At 47.8% G+C, this 18,489-nt stretch overlaps 2 protein-coding genes across 3 annotated transcripts in view; one reads left to right on the plus strand and one right to left on the minus strand.

Moving 5' to 3' along the window:
- The window catches only part of Bbip1 (BBSome interacting protein 1), a 104,615-nt gene that overhangs the window by 83,085 nt on the left and 3,041 nt on the right, over positions 1-18,489 (plus strand). The window lies entirely within an intron of this gene.
- Positions 1-18,489, minus strand: part of Rbm20 (RNA binding motif protein 20) — a 181,976-nt gene that overhangs the window by 10,535 nt on the left and 152,952 nt on the right. Inside the window, exons 8-12 of the mRNA XM_027930004.2 lie at positions 13,330-13,409; positions 10,970-11,675; positions 4,765-4,851; positions 2,998-3,661; positions 1,343-1,477 (exon numbers count right to left, since the gene is read on the minus strand). Coding sequence (XP_027785805.2) covers positions 1,343-1,477; positions 2,998-3,661; positions 4,765-4,851; positions 10,970-11,675; positions 13,330-13,409 — 1,672 coding nt within the window. The remainder of the gene's footprint in view (positions 1-1,342; positions 1,478-2,997; positions 3,662-4,764; positions 4,852-10,969; positions 11,676-13,329; positions 13,410-18,489) is intronic.

The following is an 18,489-nucleotide window of genomic DNA, read 5'->3' on the forward strand; positions in this document are numbered from 1 at the left end:
TCCCTTAAAAAAAAGGAAAAAAGAAAAATCTAATTCTTCATGAGTGTACAGTACACTTGGCAGAAAGAATCAGTGAAAGCTCTTTTGTTTCTTTTTAAAGGAGAAGAAAAAAAAAAAACAAAGGAGAAACTTGGATGGAAGGGGTGAGCCCCCATCCAGATGAGCCCTCCCCGAGTGGGGCCCTGTGGTCATGGATGCCATTGGCTCATGGAGCTTCCTTGTGATGCTTTCCCACTGACATCTTCCCAGGCTCTTCCTCTAAGAACTGCTGTTCCTCCGTGTGTTGCTTTCCAGCCTGCCAGAGTCCATGCAAAGACTCAAAGATGATGAGGCTGGAGTGAGTCATGGTGGCATCAGGGAACTTTCTTTTTCTTTCTTTCCTCCTTATTTTTTTCTCCCCGCTGTGGATTGAACCCAAGGGCACTCTATCACAGAGTCCCCAGCCCTTTTTATTATTTATTATTTTGAGACAGCTTCTTGCTAAAGTTGCCAAGGCTGGACTCCAACTTGTGATCCTCCTGCCTTCGCCTCCCAAATTACCAGGATTACCAGTGTGCATCCCCACCATGCTTGGCCCAGGGAACTTTTTAAAAGTACCCTTCCTCTTATCCTGAGACACTGCCTAATTCTCCCTTAAAAAAAAAAAAAAGTGTCCTAGGTGGTTCTATTATCACACTTCCTCCTGCCCTGTCCCCATTTCCACGCTTGAAAAATCACTGATCAGGTCCGATTCCATGTTATAGGTGAGAAAACTCAGGCTCAGGAGGGTATGACTTGTCTGAAGGCACACCGTCACCAGTAAATGGAACAGGAAGGACAAGGACCTAGGCCTCTTTGTGTTCAAAGCTCCTTTATCAACCCTCTATCTACTCTGCCCCAGTCATAGTCTAGTCAGCGTCACTGAATGCCTCAGACAGGCTGGTCCTTCAAAGAGAAAAACTGTAGCAGTATTCAGGGAAGGTCAGGGACAAGGAGAAGATAGCTGCAGAGGAGTTTCATTTCTGTTGATTATGAGGAGGCCGCTGGGCCTCTGTTCCCTGCCTGAACAGGGGCTGGATTTAGCCTCTCTGGAGGTCAAGAATAGAGCATTCTCTGACAGGGAGAACAGTGCTGTCCAGACCTGGTCCCATGGAGTATCTGGTCTACTGCGGGCATCTGAAATCGCAAGAAACCTTAAAGGAGCATTTTGCCCATCTGGGCTATGGCATCAGACATTAAAAAAAAATCGGAAAGGACAAAATGACAGAAAGCCCTGTGGGGGGGGGAGGCGGGGGGGTGGGTGGTAGACAGGGAACTGTCACTTCCTGGAGTCGGATTTCAGGAAAGACTGCATTTCACCTACCCAGAGGAATGCTGAGTTCACTGAACACATCCTCCGGCTCCCAGGAAGGCAGGAGCAGGGGCTCTTTCAGCTCCACCTCAGAGTAGTCTGGTGATCTCAGGTCTCGCGATTTCACTTCCACATACCTGGGGTTTTCTGCAAAACATGAGCCAAGCCAAAAAAAAAAAAGAATGAAACCCAGCATGCCTCAGAGAGTCCCTGTAATTCTGTCCCTTGCAACTGTGTGATTGGGAATTGTCCCTTGGACTGCTTAATCACATGAGGCTGGGCTGATGACTGCTAATTAGAACCAAAGCGCTATAATTAAGAGCGTTTTCACCGCCAGAAGAACTCCACACACAGGAATACTTGGCAAGTCTTCACGCTTGTCCTGGGGGCGGGGATGGGCTGCTGAGGCCTTCAGCTGGGATGATCCACACCCCACCCCTCCCAGTGTCCCCCAAATCAGTATCTCTGCAGGCAAAGGAATTGTTGAAGGGCAATTGTGTTGACATCCACGGAGGCTGGGACAACAGGTAAGGCCATTCTCACCCCAGGCTTACCAAGCGGTGACCGGGTAAGCTAATAAACCTCTAACACCAGCACATGTGGAGACCTAGGCTGCAAAATAAAAGGGGTTCCATTGGAGAAGTGAAACTGTCAGCACCCCTTTATTCTTGCCTCCTCTAGTCAGTCTGGGCCTCCTGGTTCCTCTAGCAACAAACAGGCAGCTCAGTGGCAGAGTTTCCATGGAGACTCAGATCCCAGCAGGTGAAAAACAGCTCAGGTCAGCTTGACATGGAGGAAGAGTCCCATTCCCCAGGTCCCCTACAGCTTGGGCCACCCACAGGGTCTGGGTTGAAATGTTTAGTTTTCAGCCTTTCCTCTGCCGAGTTCTGCCCCGTGACCCTGACTTCAACCTCCGTTACGCCATGAGCTTTCTGTAAAATGAATCTCTAGTTATTTTCACTATGAGACTTTTCAGGGCTACTCTCCCTCCCTCCCCCGCAGAGCCCTTGATGGATCTCGGTTTCCACTTGGCAGAGAAGCAAGGGCTTAGCCTATTTTAAACTCTCTATTTCATGATGTCACAGTGCCCAGCATAGACACAACATCACCTCCGGTGGAGGCGGAGTCGTTCCTGGGACGAATCTTGTATCCCTGTCAGACCCTGGAGAAAAATGGACCTGAGATAGTAAGAAGGAGAACAAGCCATACCCTTGGCCAGGCCCTGTTCCTTCCCTGTCCCTTCTCTCCTGCCACACTCCCTCACCCATCACAAAGAAAACAGCCAGGGGGTCCCCCACATGCAGGCAGGAGCAGCTAGCTGATCCCAAGGAATCCAAACTCATTTTGCTCAGAATTCAAGCTAATTTTAGTTGTCCAAACCCATCTGGGCTCCTGTAAAGGCGGAGTGGTCCAGCCTGTCTGAGTTTGCTTCTCAAAGCACAGGCCGCCTCCTATCTGATTTCCTTTACACCATGTGCCCCAAAGCTCTTAGGAGTTTTACTAGGCTTGTTACGGTTTGGCTTCCGTTAGTAAATGACTTTCTGCACCGGCTTCAAGGCAAGTCGAAAGCTCCCTTGGTTTTGCTCCAGCCTGCACATGCCCATCCTTCTTGAGGGGAGCCATGGTCTGATCCACCCAACCGCCCGTGAGGAAGGGGAGGTAGTTACCCTCGGTCAACACTCCTGGGCAAGGCTGGCTTTGGAGGTCGGTTTCAGGAGTGGGGCTGGCTTTCTCCTCCAGGGGGCTGTCTTCACCAGCCCCATCTTCGGGGGTCCCCCTGGCCTTGCAGTCATCAAGAAATGGGCTCTGCTGTCGGGCCCTCTCCTCGGCTGGCTGGGGGGAAGACATTTGCTGGGCTGTAGTAGAGGCCAGACAAACATCTGAGCTCTGCGCTCCCTTTGCCTCCTTCTCGTAGCAATCTGAATCCTCCAGTGAGAGGCCTGTCTCGCGTTCAGCTGGCTTCCGCTCAGCGTCCAGATTTAGGCCAGGCATTTCCACGTCCGTGTCACTGGGACAGCTCGTGGAAGCCGAGGGCAGTTGTCTGGGCAGCTTGAGGCTGATTTCTGCAGCCCCGTTCCCTACGGTCTTGACTTCCTCCCTGGTGAAATCCTCGGCCAAGTCCAGGTCCAAGGTGGTCGTCACACAGGGACAGATTTCAGGGCAGATTTTGTCTTTCTGGTCAATAGGCATAATTTCTTCCAGTTCTGGGATGTCTGGCTCCATGATAAAATCTTCTTCTTCCCCCACCTCGTCCACTGTGACGAGCTCCTCCATATTCGTGGGGTACCAGTTCTCCCCCTCTGCCTCACTTCCACTCTCCCAATCTTGCTCCTGTGTAAGAATGTAGAACGGAGGTCAGAGAGTGGCTAAGGCATCCAACCAGGGGACACAAACCTTGGCCATAAGGACCCCTCACACCAGAAAGGTCCTCAGCCTTCTTTCTTCTACCTGAGAACAATTACTAGGTAATTGGAAGCTGTGAGCCACTCAAGTCTCACATCACTGACACATGCTGAGGATGAGACTCAAAATGGCACAGGATTTACAATAGATGCTTCATGCTTAATCTACCATGTTGAAAAATGAGACCAAGAATTTCAATCCCTAGTACATAACAGATGCTCGATAAACAGGTTCCGAATGAATAAATACATTATACATGCGAAATGCTTGCTGGAGCCAACTCCTTGTCCGTGGGGACACCATTAAAGGTAACTGTGGCATAGTCCCTCACACAATTCCTCTGAGCAGCCTCTCCCAGGAAGGCCACAATCTCTGTAGCCACAGCAACTTCCACCCTCACCCTCAACCCCTCCTAAGGTTTTCTCCCTGGTGTTCCTTGCAGCCCATGGACTCAGCAGACAGATTTGGAAGATCAGCTGTTCCTGACCGGAAAGGTACAAAGCCAGCCATGTTCCAAGAACTCTCCCCCCACCTGCCGGGGGGGGGGGTGGGGAGCCCCAGCCCCGGAGGACTGTAACTGTTTTTCTTTTTAATTAAATAAAATAACCATCACAAGCACAGTAGGTGTCTTGCTATTCCCCAGGTCTGGGTCTGTGGAGGTCAGGACCCCAGCTCCAGTACTGAAGCACTGTCTTTCTGTCTCCTGAGGGACCTGCTTATTTGGAGAGACTGGCTCTGGAGCCGAGTCTTGGGGGGGGGAGCATGTTCTCTCTCAGGTGCGCAGCCAAGTCATTGGAGAGTGAGGCGGGGCCCAGCAAGCAAGTAAAGATCCCCCAGGAAAGACAATCCCAAGACCCCAGGCAAAGCCACCCCTGCAAGAAGAGGTGAGGGGACTGGGTCACTCACAGAACCATGGGTGGGGGCTCAGCCACATTCAGAGCAGCTGGTCATTGGCAGGCAGGGTGGGGACTCCCGGGCCTCTGGCTGAAGCACAGATGGGACTACGCTGCCAGTATCTGGGACTAGTTTACCTTCTTTGTCCTTGTGTTCTCTGGATCAGAGGACTCTGTCTCTTTCTCCTCTCTGCCCACTGACTGGGGGCTTCCTTCCGTGCCCTCCTGCTCCAAAGGAAGAACAGAACAAACAGAATCAACAGTGAGCAGAGGCAGGGAAAGAGGGAACACCAAGAGAAGAACACCACTGAGCACGGCTGGCCACTGGCAGAGGCACTTCATGTCCCTTATTTCCCCTTTCCTTACAGAACCCCTCAGACACGCCGCTGTGATCATCTTCATTTCACAAAGGAGGAAACTGAGGCTCGGAGAGGTTCTTGCTCACAACACACAGAGGCAGAGAAATGTCTTAAAGTCTGGTCTGATGTCTTCGGGGGGTAGAGTCCTTGGTAAACTGGATGTTTTGTTTTTGTTTTTGTTTCTGCAGTGAGGGTGAATTGAAGAAGCCAAGGGTAAACTGAGTCCAGGTGACCATCCTGGTGACATCTCCCCAACAGACCCATCCTGCCCATAAAAATATCACATGTGGCCACTTGTGGGCAGGAAGGGGGCTGCCACCCAGGCAGTGCTTCTTACCTCTTGTGCCCTGTCTCTGTCCTACAGCCATAGCCAAGCTCACGCTCCCTTTCTTGTCTCCCTCCTTCCGTTCCTTCCCCATTTAAGGTCCTCACAGTCGTGCCCATGAATGAGAAACTGAACACCTGAAAGCAACTGTTTGGCTCTGGAAAGAGGCTTCTCACCTTCTACAGGGGTCAGCCATCGAGAGTCCACAGGCCAGACCCGACCTGCTGCCTGTATGGGAGCTAAGAACGGATATTATAATGTTGAACAGTTTCATCTTAAACAGTTACATAAGTACCCACATAAAATCCTCAGTTTTGCCTTTGGGCCCACACACAATATTTACCATCTGATCCTTTGTAGAAAAGGCTTGCCAATCCCTACTTTAGAAGTTTCTCCCATGACTTAAGCTTTGGTCATCAAATCAAGGACTACTCCAGAGACTTCCAGAGGGCAAGTTGCATTTTCTTGACATTTTTGGCTGAGACTGGTTCAAAGTAAATGACCCCAGCTCTAATGACTTCCAACCTGACACACCCCCCTCGGGCTGACGAGGAGCCAGTTGGGGCAGGAGCCCAGGGCTGACCGGTTTAACTTGTTAGCACCAGACAGGAACAGATAGTTCAAATTGTCAAGGCTTTGTTCTTCTCAGTGTTTTGAGACACAAATTCTACCAAAAGCTTTGGCTCAAGTCTTCTTAACTGTGAAGCGGCTACAGATAACCTTTTCAGCCATGGGAAGCCATAGCTTCTACCAAATGGTGACCCCTTTTCTTTATCTCCCTTAATAAATTATTCATGTCCCTCCCTTGTTAAAATAAATAGTCCTTACCCTTCACAAGCAGTTTGTGCAAAAACACATTCCTAAGGACAAGAGTCAAGCTGGAAGAAGCAGGGACATCCTTGGGGACCTGGCTGGAAGCCCCCAATGAGGCAGAACTCTGCCCACACCAGGGCCTGGACTAGTGCTAAACCACCTCCTGACTGGTCTCCCACTTCTGCTCTGTACCCTTTCCCAAATCTATTCTCCCTAAGGCAATCAAGAATAACCATTCTAGGGGCTGGGCATATAGCTCAGTTGGTAGACTGCTTGCCTTGCACGCACAAGGCCCTGGGTTCAATCCAAAGCACCAACACACATACACACAAAAAATTCGAAAATGCAACAAGTATCATATTTCACTTCCTTGACAAAATGTTTCATTTGCTTCCCTGGCATTTAGGATAAAGGCAAACATCTTTAATCTGCCTACAAGGTGCATGATTAGTTGCTGTGCACAAATCAGCCTCCCCTCCCAGCATGCTGACCTGGCCCTCTGCTCCAGCTACACAGGCTTCTGGCCACACATGGAGCCATTGCATAGGCTGCTCCCTCTGTCTAACCTTCCTTTTCACCCAGGAAACACTTACTATTCCTTCACATCCCAACAGGCACATCCTAACCCAGGGACGCCTTGGTTCCTTACAGGTACTGACAGTGCTATCCCCCTCTCTCCTCGGCACTTTACACTGATGCTGTTCTGTTTGAGAATGACTTCATTAGCAAGTCCTTCTACTAGATGACTGTAGGCTCCAGGAGATCAGAAGTCAGTGCTGCTTTACTCACAACTAGTGACCATGGATATTGGTCAATAAAAAAAATGGATTTGATAGAAGGGGTTGGGATGAATAACAAAATGCACCTGCTTCAGAGCATGCTGGGGTCTCTGTATGGACAATATAGCTGGGTTTTCCATGTATTCCTCTTATGGATTGTTTATGCTGGGGTTTGCATTCTGAGGGTCTCTGGGCTGCAGGTGATCCACAGACATGTTTTGGTCTATACAGTTTGTAAAGCATGGGAAACTTCATACAGATATCTGGACTTGGGTCTTGCTCCAAGAAAAGGAGATCTAATAGCAGGAGGCAGGCATTCCTAAATGACAGTTATAGCCTACAGCTGAGCAGCTGCTGGCTGCCCGCCCCCCCCCCCCCCGACAGACAGGCACCAGACATGGCCCCAGCTCTCCCAACTGGCCCCATCTTCCATCCTTCCCAGACCTGCCTGGCTTCCCTAACCTGAGTGTCTGGGTCTAGTAAAATGGATGGCTTCTTTCCCATGCTTTCTTTACTCAGAGACATGGTTTCTTTCCTTCCTCCTGGGGTGCCGTGGTCAGGACTAAGTCTCATGTATGGACATAGCCCCTGGAGAACACTGAGTAAGTGCACACCTGGGCTTCTCCACTGTGGACACTCTCTCCAGAGAGCTCCCATCTCTGATGAGCACACACTCATTAAAGTGCTACAACCACCTTGTGACCATGTCCATTTTACAACAAAAAACAACGAGGCAGAGAACAGGGTGTGCCCTGGTTCTCAGAAGCCAGGCCTTCGCTGTCAGTGTCTTGGCTCCTTCCTTCGTTCTTTCAACAATGCTTATCAAATGCCTCCTCTGTGCCAAGCCCTATGCCATGAACCAGGACACAGCTGTGGACACAGCAGACTAAGATTCCTGCCTCATGGACATCACACTCGGGGGTGATGGGTGAGGACGGATGCTAAAGAAAATAAAGAGGTTGAGTGATTAGCACTTCCCAAAATAGGGAAGTGGAGACGGGAGAGAAGTGGGTTGGTGTGTTTAGACTTTCTGCAGTGGCTAGGGATAAATTATAGCCAAGACAGAGGAGGTGGGAACATGCCAGGTGGAGTCTGGGAGTGGTCAGCTCCTTGGCAAAGGCCCAGAGCGGGAGAGGAGCCTGGTGAATTAGAAATGCAGTAAGGACATGTCCTCAGCAGGTCCCTGCTGCCTTCATTCCCAAGTTCAGTCATTTCTTATTAACTGACTTCTGGGGCAGCCCCACAGGGATCCGGGTTTTCCTCAAGTTCATGATATGGAGTTTGAGAAAATATAGAAAACTGTGTTTTTCTATTATTCCAACTCACAGTGTTGGTCTGCCCAGCTCCAAACCCACAGAAACAATCTACTAGGGGCCCTGATAAATACTTAGTGACCCCCTTTGAGGACTATAGAGGCAAAATCAACTAGAAGTATAGAATTAAGGGAAATGAGGGCTTTTCTGGGAATCTTTCTGGCTCTCGGGATGATTCAAAGTATGTGTCCCTGAAATGGACAATATTATGCAAACAATGAAGCAGGGTAGGAAAATCAGAAGGCCTCAGAAGTGTGGGTAGGAGGGCAAAGGGGAGCTCTACCCCTTTGCCAAGGACACAGGGGTGTGCAGGTTGGATTGGTGTATGAGGCCTGGGCTTGCGTTCGGCCAAATCTTGCTCTCTGTTCCTCTGAGTCTTTTGCTGAGGCATAGTGCCATCATCAGCACCTTCAACACTTCCAGGCCAATACAGCTGTCCCTTAGTATCCACAGGGATGTGTTCAGAACTCCCTTCCTGCACCCAAATCTGCAGATGTTCAAGTCCCTTACCTAAAATGTCACAGGATTTATATATAACTTATATGCATTCTCTTATATACTTGAAATTGTCTCTAGATTATCCATAAGACCTAATATCATGTAAATATTGTATGAACAGTTGTTACACTGTATTGTTTAGTAAATAAAAACAAGAAAATAAGTAAATAAGTCTGTGTATGTTTAGTACAGACTTAATATTTTACCATCAATGATTTCAATCCATAGTTGGTTGAATCCACAGATCCAGATCCTGCAAATATAGAAGACTGACTGTGTACTCTTCTTAAAAACATCTGCTGGTTGACTAGGTCCTCAAGATTCCTTTCAAGACCTTAGCAAGGCACACAATATCCTTCATGAAACCACCCTGTCCGTTTCCCTAATCTCATCTCCTGTTCCTCCCCTTGCTGCACCAGTCAACTTTAAAACAGGCAAAAAAAATTACTAGGTATCCTTTCAATAGAACACTATTGAAAGTGTTCCAGGATATCTGACTCTATAGCAGTCAGTACCTTTCAGTATCTTGAACTAAGCTATTTCACAACTTTGTAAGTTGCAGAAAACTGATCAAGATACAAATGATTCATGATTCTTGTTCAGAGAGATGCAAATGAATTTTATCTGGTACAGCTGCAATTGATTCCCAATCCTCTGTGGAAGAGGCCAGTTTTTTTTTTAATTTGTTTTTTTTTTTTTAGTTGTTGATGGACCTTTATTTTATTTTATATGTGGTGCTAAGAATCAAACCAAGTGCCTCACGCATGCTAGGCAAGTGCTCTACCACTGAGCCACAACCCCAGACCAAGAGGCCAATTTTACATCATTTGTCATTTGCAAATTTGTCTCAGCATTCCTGATTGCTTATATACTTTTACATCTTATAGGTCTCTATTAATTAATGAATTGAATAAAATCTTTAACATGTGTTCACTAAAATCTTTACACCAGAATCATGATTTTACTTTAAAAAAATAACCAATCATCTTTTAATATGCTCTAAAGATGTAACCACATGGAGATTCTCCAGCTTCTTTAATAGTCTTTCATTTTCACTTTTGCCCTTGCTATTGCTTCTTCCAGGAACCCCAAACTGCTTTTTGTCCACATTTAATACCCAGCTCAAATATCACCTTCTCTGTGCAATTTTCCTCTTCTCCCTGGGCAGAGTTGATTGCCCACCTAGTCCACTGTAAATTCCAAAATGGTTTCTGTTGTATGCAAATTATTTTATAGGTCTGTCTCTACCATTAGACCTTGGGTCCTACATAACACGGGCTATGTCCCATTCACCTTTGAATTCCCTGTGCCTAGCACACCACCTGGCAAAGTGGTACTGCACCCATGCACATAGGAATAAAGACTAAAGTGTCCAAAAGTATGACTTTCTGGTGTTTGTGGAGTTGAGAACTGGGTACCTTATTTGGACTTAGTTGTTACAAACTCCTGGGTCAGGGTGACTAGGAGATAGGCATAGAAGATTTTAAAAATCAAGTTCCTTATGCAGAAGCCAACCCTCTACTATCCCACCCCTACTTAAAAGTCGGAGGCTCTGGCAAGAAGGAAGCATAAGTCAACTCAGAATATAAACCCAGTACCCAGAGTCCTGCCCATGACCCCCACCCACTGTGGGAACTGAAGCAGTGTGGCAGGGCGTAAGTCTTCTTGACACTTGGATGAAAGTGCCAGCCAGTTGTCATGTATTTTTATTAAAATGGAACTAAAACCTTGTGGGCAGTGTCTATAGAAACACACCACACCCTGGGCGCCCAGTATAATTTAGCGGGTGGTGACCGCTTCTCATATACCACTCTCATCAGAACTCCAAGATTGGAAGATGCTTTTGGCAGCAGAGAGGACAAAATGGACCAAAGAGTAATCCCCTTTGGCAGATTCCGTGGGTTCAAATGCTCAGGGCCACTCTACCTGGACAAACAGGACTACAGAAGGCCTTCACCTTCACCCTATGTCCCTCCCTAATTTCCTATAAAGTAAACAGGGTGCCGTGGGATTGAGGGCCAGACTGCCTATAATTGCCCATAATTCAGGCTCTTTCACAAGAAAGTCCTTGGGCAAGCAATGTAGTTCTCTGTGCCTCAGTTTCCTCATCTGCAGTAGTAATGATACCAACCTCTTAGGCTGGCTATGAGGATGAAGTGACTTAATTGAGAACACATGTGGAGCATAGTGCCTGGCATACAGCAAGCATTCACTCATTCAGTAAATACTCAGCATCGTTAGGTTCTGCTCTGGGACCTGCCTTGCCTTACCAAGGGAAGGAGATGGCATCATTACCTCATTCTCGGCCATTTTGCTTTCTTTTCCATCATCAGCTCCTTCTTGGTCTCTGTCAGCTCTCTTGGTTTTATTTTTCTCACTCTGCTTGGATGCAGCACCCTCGGGGGCCCTGGTGACCTTGGGCCCCAGCCCATCTTCCTTGCCAGAGTCATCAGGGTGGAGGTGTCTGCTTTCCCGCAGCCTGGCCTCCTCTTTCCTCCTGGACCTCCCAGGGGCGTCCTGCTGCTTGAGGTACTTGTCCGACTTGGCCTTGGGCTCTTTCCGGTAGTGGCCTTCCTCCCGGCTTTTGTAGCTGGATGCAGAGTGCAGGGGGTTGGGGGACCCAGACCTGGGGTATTTTTCCCGGTAGCCCCTCCCTCCTTCAAGTCGCTCGTCCAACTCGGCTTTGTCCAGCTGTCGGGGGTAGTGTTTGCGATCATGTGCCCATGTGTCCGTCCTGTCCCTCTTGTCCTCCCCGTTCTCCCTCCAGGGGACTGGGTCTCTCTCTTCCTCCCTCCTGGCAAAAGGAGAGGGCTCCCATGAGTCCCGGCCATTGCCCCAGTCCCCGCGGGAGGGGCCTGGAGGACTGTGGGAAGAGCTGCAGGAGGTGAAGCTTGGCGTGTGGGACCTTGGGGAGAGTGACCGGCTCACGGGACTGCGAGACCGGGGACGTTCTGGGCCATATCTGTGAGGGAGAAAGGAGAGGGATTTAGAATCTGCATGTTCCCCACCCCATCCCACCCCCACCTGGCACTGGCATACTCAGTCTCTCCCATGGATACACTGGGCATAACCCTACCCAGCTGGACACTCTTCAGTCACAACTGTCCAGAACCACAGGACGTGGTCCAAGAGAAGACCTGTCCAGCCTACTGGCTTCTACGAGGAGGGACTTTCCCTAGGCACGGTATTGGCCGCTCTCTGCCCCATTGGTCATTCTGGCTCCTGGGAAGAATAATTGGATTGGTTTAGTTCGGCCCTATCCTTTTTCCTCTTGGAAGTGAGCGGTGCTCAGAGACTCAGGGACTCTCATCCTGGGGCTATGGGTGTGGGGGCTAGGGGTCTGAGATTGTCCTTGTCCAGCCTGGGTAAGGCTGCCTAACCCTGGCATTCAATTAGCCAGTCCTTTTATAAGACTTGAAGCCACCCCTCTATCAGAATACAAGTGACATCTTGGCTTCTATTTTTCTCATTTGTTGCTTATCTCAATTTGTGAAGATTCTGGGCATGGTAGAGGGATGCTAATTTGTTGGTGAGTGGCAGTGGGGAAGGGTGAACTCAGAAATTTCAAAAACAAAAAATTAAGCAGGTATTGAAGGGTTGAAGGAGACCTCAAAACTAGAACCTTCTTATATTTGAGATCAAGAAACCAAAACCCAGATAAAGATCCCAACCTGCCTAATCCCCCTCTACTCTATCACAATACTGCAGGCTGCATGATATGGCCTTACATATGTTGGTTAAAAACCCAAATAACCACAAATTTTTAAAAATGCACAAACATTCTAAGCATGAACACTTATCACACATACACATACAAACCAACTGAGCCATATGCCTGATATCCTAAAAGGGTGGACAATTTTTATTTGGTTCTCAAATGTTGGACAACCATGAAGCTCTTACTGGCCAGGGGACCAGGCTGCCTTGACCATCATGGAAGACAAACATTTGGGCTCTGACCTCTATAGTGAGGTTAGAGCGCCATCTGTGGCATCCCTGGGTAAGAACTACAGACTGTGCTGGCCCCATGACCACTCTTGCCTGTTGCCCACCTTGATTGTCTTCAGGACTATCTTTAAGTGACCCTTATCAGCTTGTAGCTGCAGCTTTGCCTGGTCATCAACTTCAACTGGAAGAAATGAGTTGGAAAAATGCACGCATTCAATGTCCAGAGTAAGTGTGCAAGTAGCTGGGTTTTTTGAGACCATCGGCATTCTTTTTCATCTGTCTACATTCAGCTCATGAAAAACCCAAGAGCTGGCTCTAAACAGAAACCATACCCTCACATACACGCACACACATAAGCACACACGCACATGTATGCTCAGGCTGTTCTAGAAGAGCACAGATTGCCTCAAAGGGCCATGTATTAACAGGCCTTTTGTTCTATTCCTACAAAGGAAAAATAGCCTAGCATTTTGCATTCTGTTGATGTTAACCCAAGCAGCACTTTTGGACTGGTGCTTTTCATTGGGAACATGGACAGGTAGAATCCAGAAGGGCAAGTAGATGGGACAGGAATGAGGATAGGGCATGGTGTGACTCAAATTCCTTAACAACGAGAGACAGGAGAGTGTTCCCACTGCCTAGAACTGCCCTGAGACCCGAAGCCTCACCTGTCTGCTTCCCGGAACATGTCCCTCTCTCTCTGGGAGTGGATATCCTGGATGATAGCAGCCACGGTTTTTCCAGGTTTCTAGGCAAAGTCAGAGAGATCACTATCAGATCAGAGATGGCTTCACCAATGCCAGAGGGCAGCAGCAGTGACTCTGGCACTCTAGTCCACCAAAGGGGGAAAGTGCCTTTCATGAGGAAGGAAAAAAGGCCTAATCCAAGCGATGAGGAGTGTGAGCACCATGTGGAACGGGGCAGGGCTGAGGTTCTGAGAATGTGGCATCCACAGAGCTGGGGATAAAAGGAGCCCGAGTTTACCACCCACATGCTAAGGATAAGCAGTGTTCTTTAATCCCCACCTCCTTCCTCCTAAATTAAAAAAAAAAAAAAAAAAAAACTTCAAACATGAGGGAGGGAGTAAAAGGAGGGACATTATAAACTTGCAAAGAGACCTGAAGGTCACTGAATGCAGCCTCTGCCCACAGACTCCTGCATACCTCCAGGCTCAGCAGCCACATTGTGTCCCAAGCAGATGGTGACTCCTGGAGTTGAGTGGGACTCAAGTCAGAGAGTTAAAGAATCCGAACTTGACAACTGACACTTCACCTCCAGGTTCCTTTCCATGCTGCGTGACCCCTTCCATACCTTATTCCTGTGTATCCATACATAGGAATTACCTGGTGCTCAGGGAACATCTGTGAGGTGGGCATGGAGGGATGTTTCACAGATGAAAATGCCAGGCACCCAGAGGCTCATCCCTTTCCAGATCACTATGTTCTGGCTGTGCCTGGACAGGACCAAACCAGTCCCCGAATCTTAACCAAAGCCCTTTCCTAAACTCTGGATGGACAAATAACAACAAAATAATAAAAAAATAAATGCTTTCAAAATATAAATTTATGAGCACCAAAGAAAAGGCAGAAGCATTTTTCAAAAGACTGAAGAATTCACCCATTTAATAAACATGTATTGAGCAGGGTGACTTTTATGGTATATAAGTTATGTTTCAATAAAGCTTATTAAAAAAAACAGGACTAAAAATCCTCAGTCTATAATGGCAGACCTGATAAAGATTTTTATTGAGAAATTTAATCAGTTACTAAGTTTTTTTTTCAACTGGGGTGTTCTAGCACCAAGCTATGTCCCAAGTCCTTTTTATGAGGCTGCCCTTGAACTTGTGATCTTCCTGCCTCAGCCTCCTGAGTAGCTGGGATTTCAGGTATGCACCATGATACCCAGGCTCTCAAGTATTTTTTTCCCCATGTAATTCCAAGAAACTTTAAATCATTCAAACTTCAGGTACCATCATATATCTCATTTTATGGATGGGAAAGCCAGGTTCAGAAATGTGATGTAGCTGGAACTAGAATCCTGTGAGTACTCTAAGCAGCTCAGCTGCTAACCTGTGTTATTGTAGAAACTGAGGCCCCGACTGGGAAACATGCAAAGTAAAGGGGGAAATGAAGGGGGAACTGCCTGTGGCTTCAGGGTGAGAGGTCCATGCTAGGACACAGGGAAGAGGTATGCAGTGTTCCATCCAGGGAGAGATCTCTTGTCAACTGAAGATGCAAAAGGAAAGAAAGTGGAAGAGAAGGCAGCTGACCCTACCCCTGTGGTGTAAAGACACAGAAGGTCAAGAAACCAGCCAATTCCTGCTTGACAGCAGGTCCAGGAACTTAGCACTACTTGGATCAGCCACCTCAAAAGGCACCCTGTAACTTTGATGAGTGTCCCTCTATGTACAACTATAAAGGTTGGCCCTTTATGGGAATATGAAAAGTGCGACTTCTACTAACCAGGTCACTCAGAATGTGCACAGTCAACCAGGACCTCACCCATTTGAACTGGGCCACACAGCGCCCAGGCATGAGCAAGGAAAGAGACTGGGCTACTGCCCTGGGCTGAGAAGCCTGCTGCCCAAGCTGCCTCCTGTCTCCCTCCACCCCACCATCCCACTTAAGATCACCGGTTCTTCAGCCTGGGTGATTGGTCACCTTCTTGCAGTAGAAGGGACCACACAGTGGAAACTGGCTACTGTATCATCAAGGGAAAGGCCAGCTGGGATGCTGCTTCACAGAAAGACCCATTACAGTGCTGCCCTCACGCAGGCCAGCGCTTGATGAGCAGTGGAGCTTGGGAAAGCCAGTCGGAGCCATCAGGACCAAGTCCATGCGATGAGATTTGCCATCACTCCAGAGGCCACATCCTAGGTCTCAAATCTGAGGTCCACACTACCAAGACAGAATAGCAGGCAAAGGCTAAAGAAGGAACCCCAAACTGGGTAAAACATACATGGCAACTTTTCAGAATATAAAAGTAAAAATTCCCTGAGGAGGTTAGATAGGGGACTTTTGTCCAAGGTCCCAACTATCTTCTGCTCTTTTGGAACTTCAAATCCTCCCGATCATTCCTTCCATCTCAGAGCCAGGGGAGCACAAAGACTCACATGGAACAGGTGCCCCATAACACTTGCTCCAAGATGAATGGCTGGAGAAACAGAGGCATGGAGATGCAGAAAATTAACTGGCAAGACAGAATGCAAATAGTACATGCTGGGGCTAGTGACCACAGGCATTGTGTCCCCTCCAGAGGATCAGAGGGTCAGTTCCACTATTAGAAGTGATAATTGCAAACTGTTTGGCACTCTCTGATCCAAGCACCCGCCAGCTGCTATCTGAGAAGGGGACAGAAATGACCAAAGATTTTCAAATAACAGAACTGACTTCTCAAAGCTCTAAGAAAAGCCTGTCAACCTTTCTTTCAGGCCAGCTTCTGCATTCTGTGGTTAAAGGTAAAAAGAAGACAGATGAAATAAACCTGTCATCACCTCAGAAAAGTCAAAAAGGGAGAGAACAGAGTAGGCCTATGATACAACTTGGGGTAACTTTTTATTGAAGCAGATTTTGAACATACAAAAATAGAGTGAGGTATATGGAGCTCCATAAACCCCTTACCCATCTTCAACAATTCTGTTCAATCTTTTTTACATCTGTACCCCCACCCCCTAGATTATTTTGAAGCAAATTTCCGATGTTATTTTTTTTTTTCATCTATCCTGTGAAGACACTGATGCAGCCTAGCAACCACACAGGGAACACCCATGGTGCTCACAATCCACACATCTTGCTGCTTCTAAGACAGGATGAGATTCCAAGTCCCATGTCATTCCAGGAAAGTGCTGGCTTACTGAGAGGGAGACACCATGACTTCAAATCTCAACTCAGAAAGAACAGCCCTGGTTCTGCCTCCAGCTGCAGGGTGACCTAGGGTCAAGGCTGGTTGCCTGTGAGAGACTCACTTTCTCACCCTGTAAAGGTGGGATAATGAGGCCCATCTGTCATCTACCAAAAGCCACAGGGCATGGCAGGCTACACCCATCAGAGTCAAGTCGTACCAAGGCAGACCTTATTGTTTCTGACATTACTGGGCACCCCAGCCTCTCCATTTCCTCTCACCTGACTCCTTCTGCCTAGAAACTCCCTAAGTAGACTCTCCTTGGAAACTTCTCCCTTTTTTACATTCCTAAATCACACAAAGTTTTGACATTGAACTTCTAGTAGCTCCCATGCTTGTGGACTTAATCTTTAAATCTTGTATAATTTTACACAAGAACAACTTGTCTTCCAGTTAGATAATAAACCCTCCCCAAGTGAGGACCATGTCTCATATTCATCACAACTGTTAGTATCATATTGTACACAGAGAATACCCTCAACCACCAATTTCCCAATTCAGTCTTCCCAACTGAGAGCATCATGGGCCATTCATAAGACTGTGTCTCATAACCAGAGGCTCTCTCTGCAGCCAAGAGGCTGGCAAGGCCAGTGGCTCTGAAACCAGGACCTCTGCCCACAGAACCTAAGACTGTCTGTCAGTCCCACCCCAAACCTACTGAATGAGATTCTGAGCACAAGGACTCCCCTCCCCTGCCCCCACACACACCCAACAACAACTCTCGGGTGCAGTAAGTAGAAGACGGTGGTTTAAATTCTATACTGGAGACACTATGATTCTATACTTATTGAAGAAGTCTCCAAAAAACAACCCAGCAATGAGTCCAGTCATCTTGTCCTGCTCTGCAGCGAGGACAACACTCCTTCAGAGGTTGTCTTTCCCCTTCATTCTGCACCTGTTACATGGGCACCTGTTATATGAAAAGCTCTGCCCAAATCCCCTGAGGAATAGAATCCCTGCTTCAAAGAGAGAACGGAGAAAGAAGATATGGGCAAAGAAAATAGCAATCAGAAGAGATGAAAATACTTTAAAACTTATCCTTTTCTCCCTGCACTTTGCCTCATGAGCAAAAGGCAAAGTTGGAGCAGAATGAGGAATCAAAATTTGCCCCCACCTCTGTCTTCCCCCATGGGACAGGATGTGGTAAACCCTTTGACCCAGAGACACATGGGGATGTGGCGTTTTGCCATCTGCCTGCCTAGTAGCCATTCTCCTGCCTCCTGGTAGGAGCTGTTCCAACGCCATCTCACTCCAGAAGTCTGTGTAGGTCTCCTGGCTCTGAGGATGGAGCAGGAGATGCAGCCAATCCAAGTATGGTCTTCCCCCGGGCCATGGAGATAGGCTCCAGGATAGGCACATGCACTAAACTAAAGCAATCAGAGTGACTCTTAGGACTCTTATGGGAGCTACCAGGAAACCGCCTGGCTCTCTCTTGTTGAAGGAAATGGGGACGTGAGGGCCAGAGCTGTTGAAGGCACTGAAGCTATCATGCCATCTAGAGGAGAGAGACTAGGGCTGCTAAGGGCCATCGCAGGAGGCACCCAAAACCAAAGCCAAGACAGCAAGAGGCAGAGAAGAGAGAAACCAAGTTCTAACGATCTCATGTGGGTACTGAATCCAGCCATACTTGTGGCCAAAGCTACTCCTGGACTTTCATTTACATGAGGCAATAAATTCCTTGTTTATTAAGTCAATAGACTCAATTGGAATAGTTTCTTCTGCTACACACAGAGAGAATTCTTGCTGATTCATGTCAACCCAAGGGCATAAAGACTGCATTGCTTTGTAGTTGAAATATGCTTTGAAATACTATCATGTAAATTATCCCATGAGACCTTCACATTGACCCTGAGAAGCAGTGTGACAGCATGGGGAGAAAAGCCCTACTGAAGATCACAAAATGATGTGTTCCAGACCCTTGATAATTC

This window comes from Marmota flaviventris, chromosome 4, assembly GCF_047511675.1.
Source record: "Marmota flaviventris isolate mMarFla1 chromosome 4, mMarFla1.hap1, whole genome shotgun sequence".
NCBI lineage: Eukaryota > Metazoa > Chordata > Mammalia > Rodentia > Sciuridae > Marmota > Marmota flaviventris.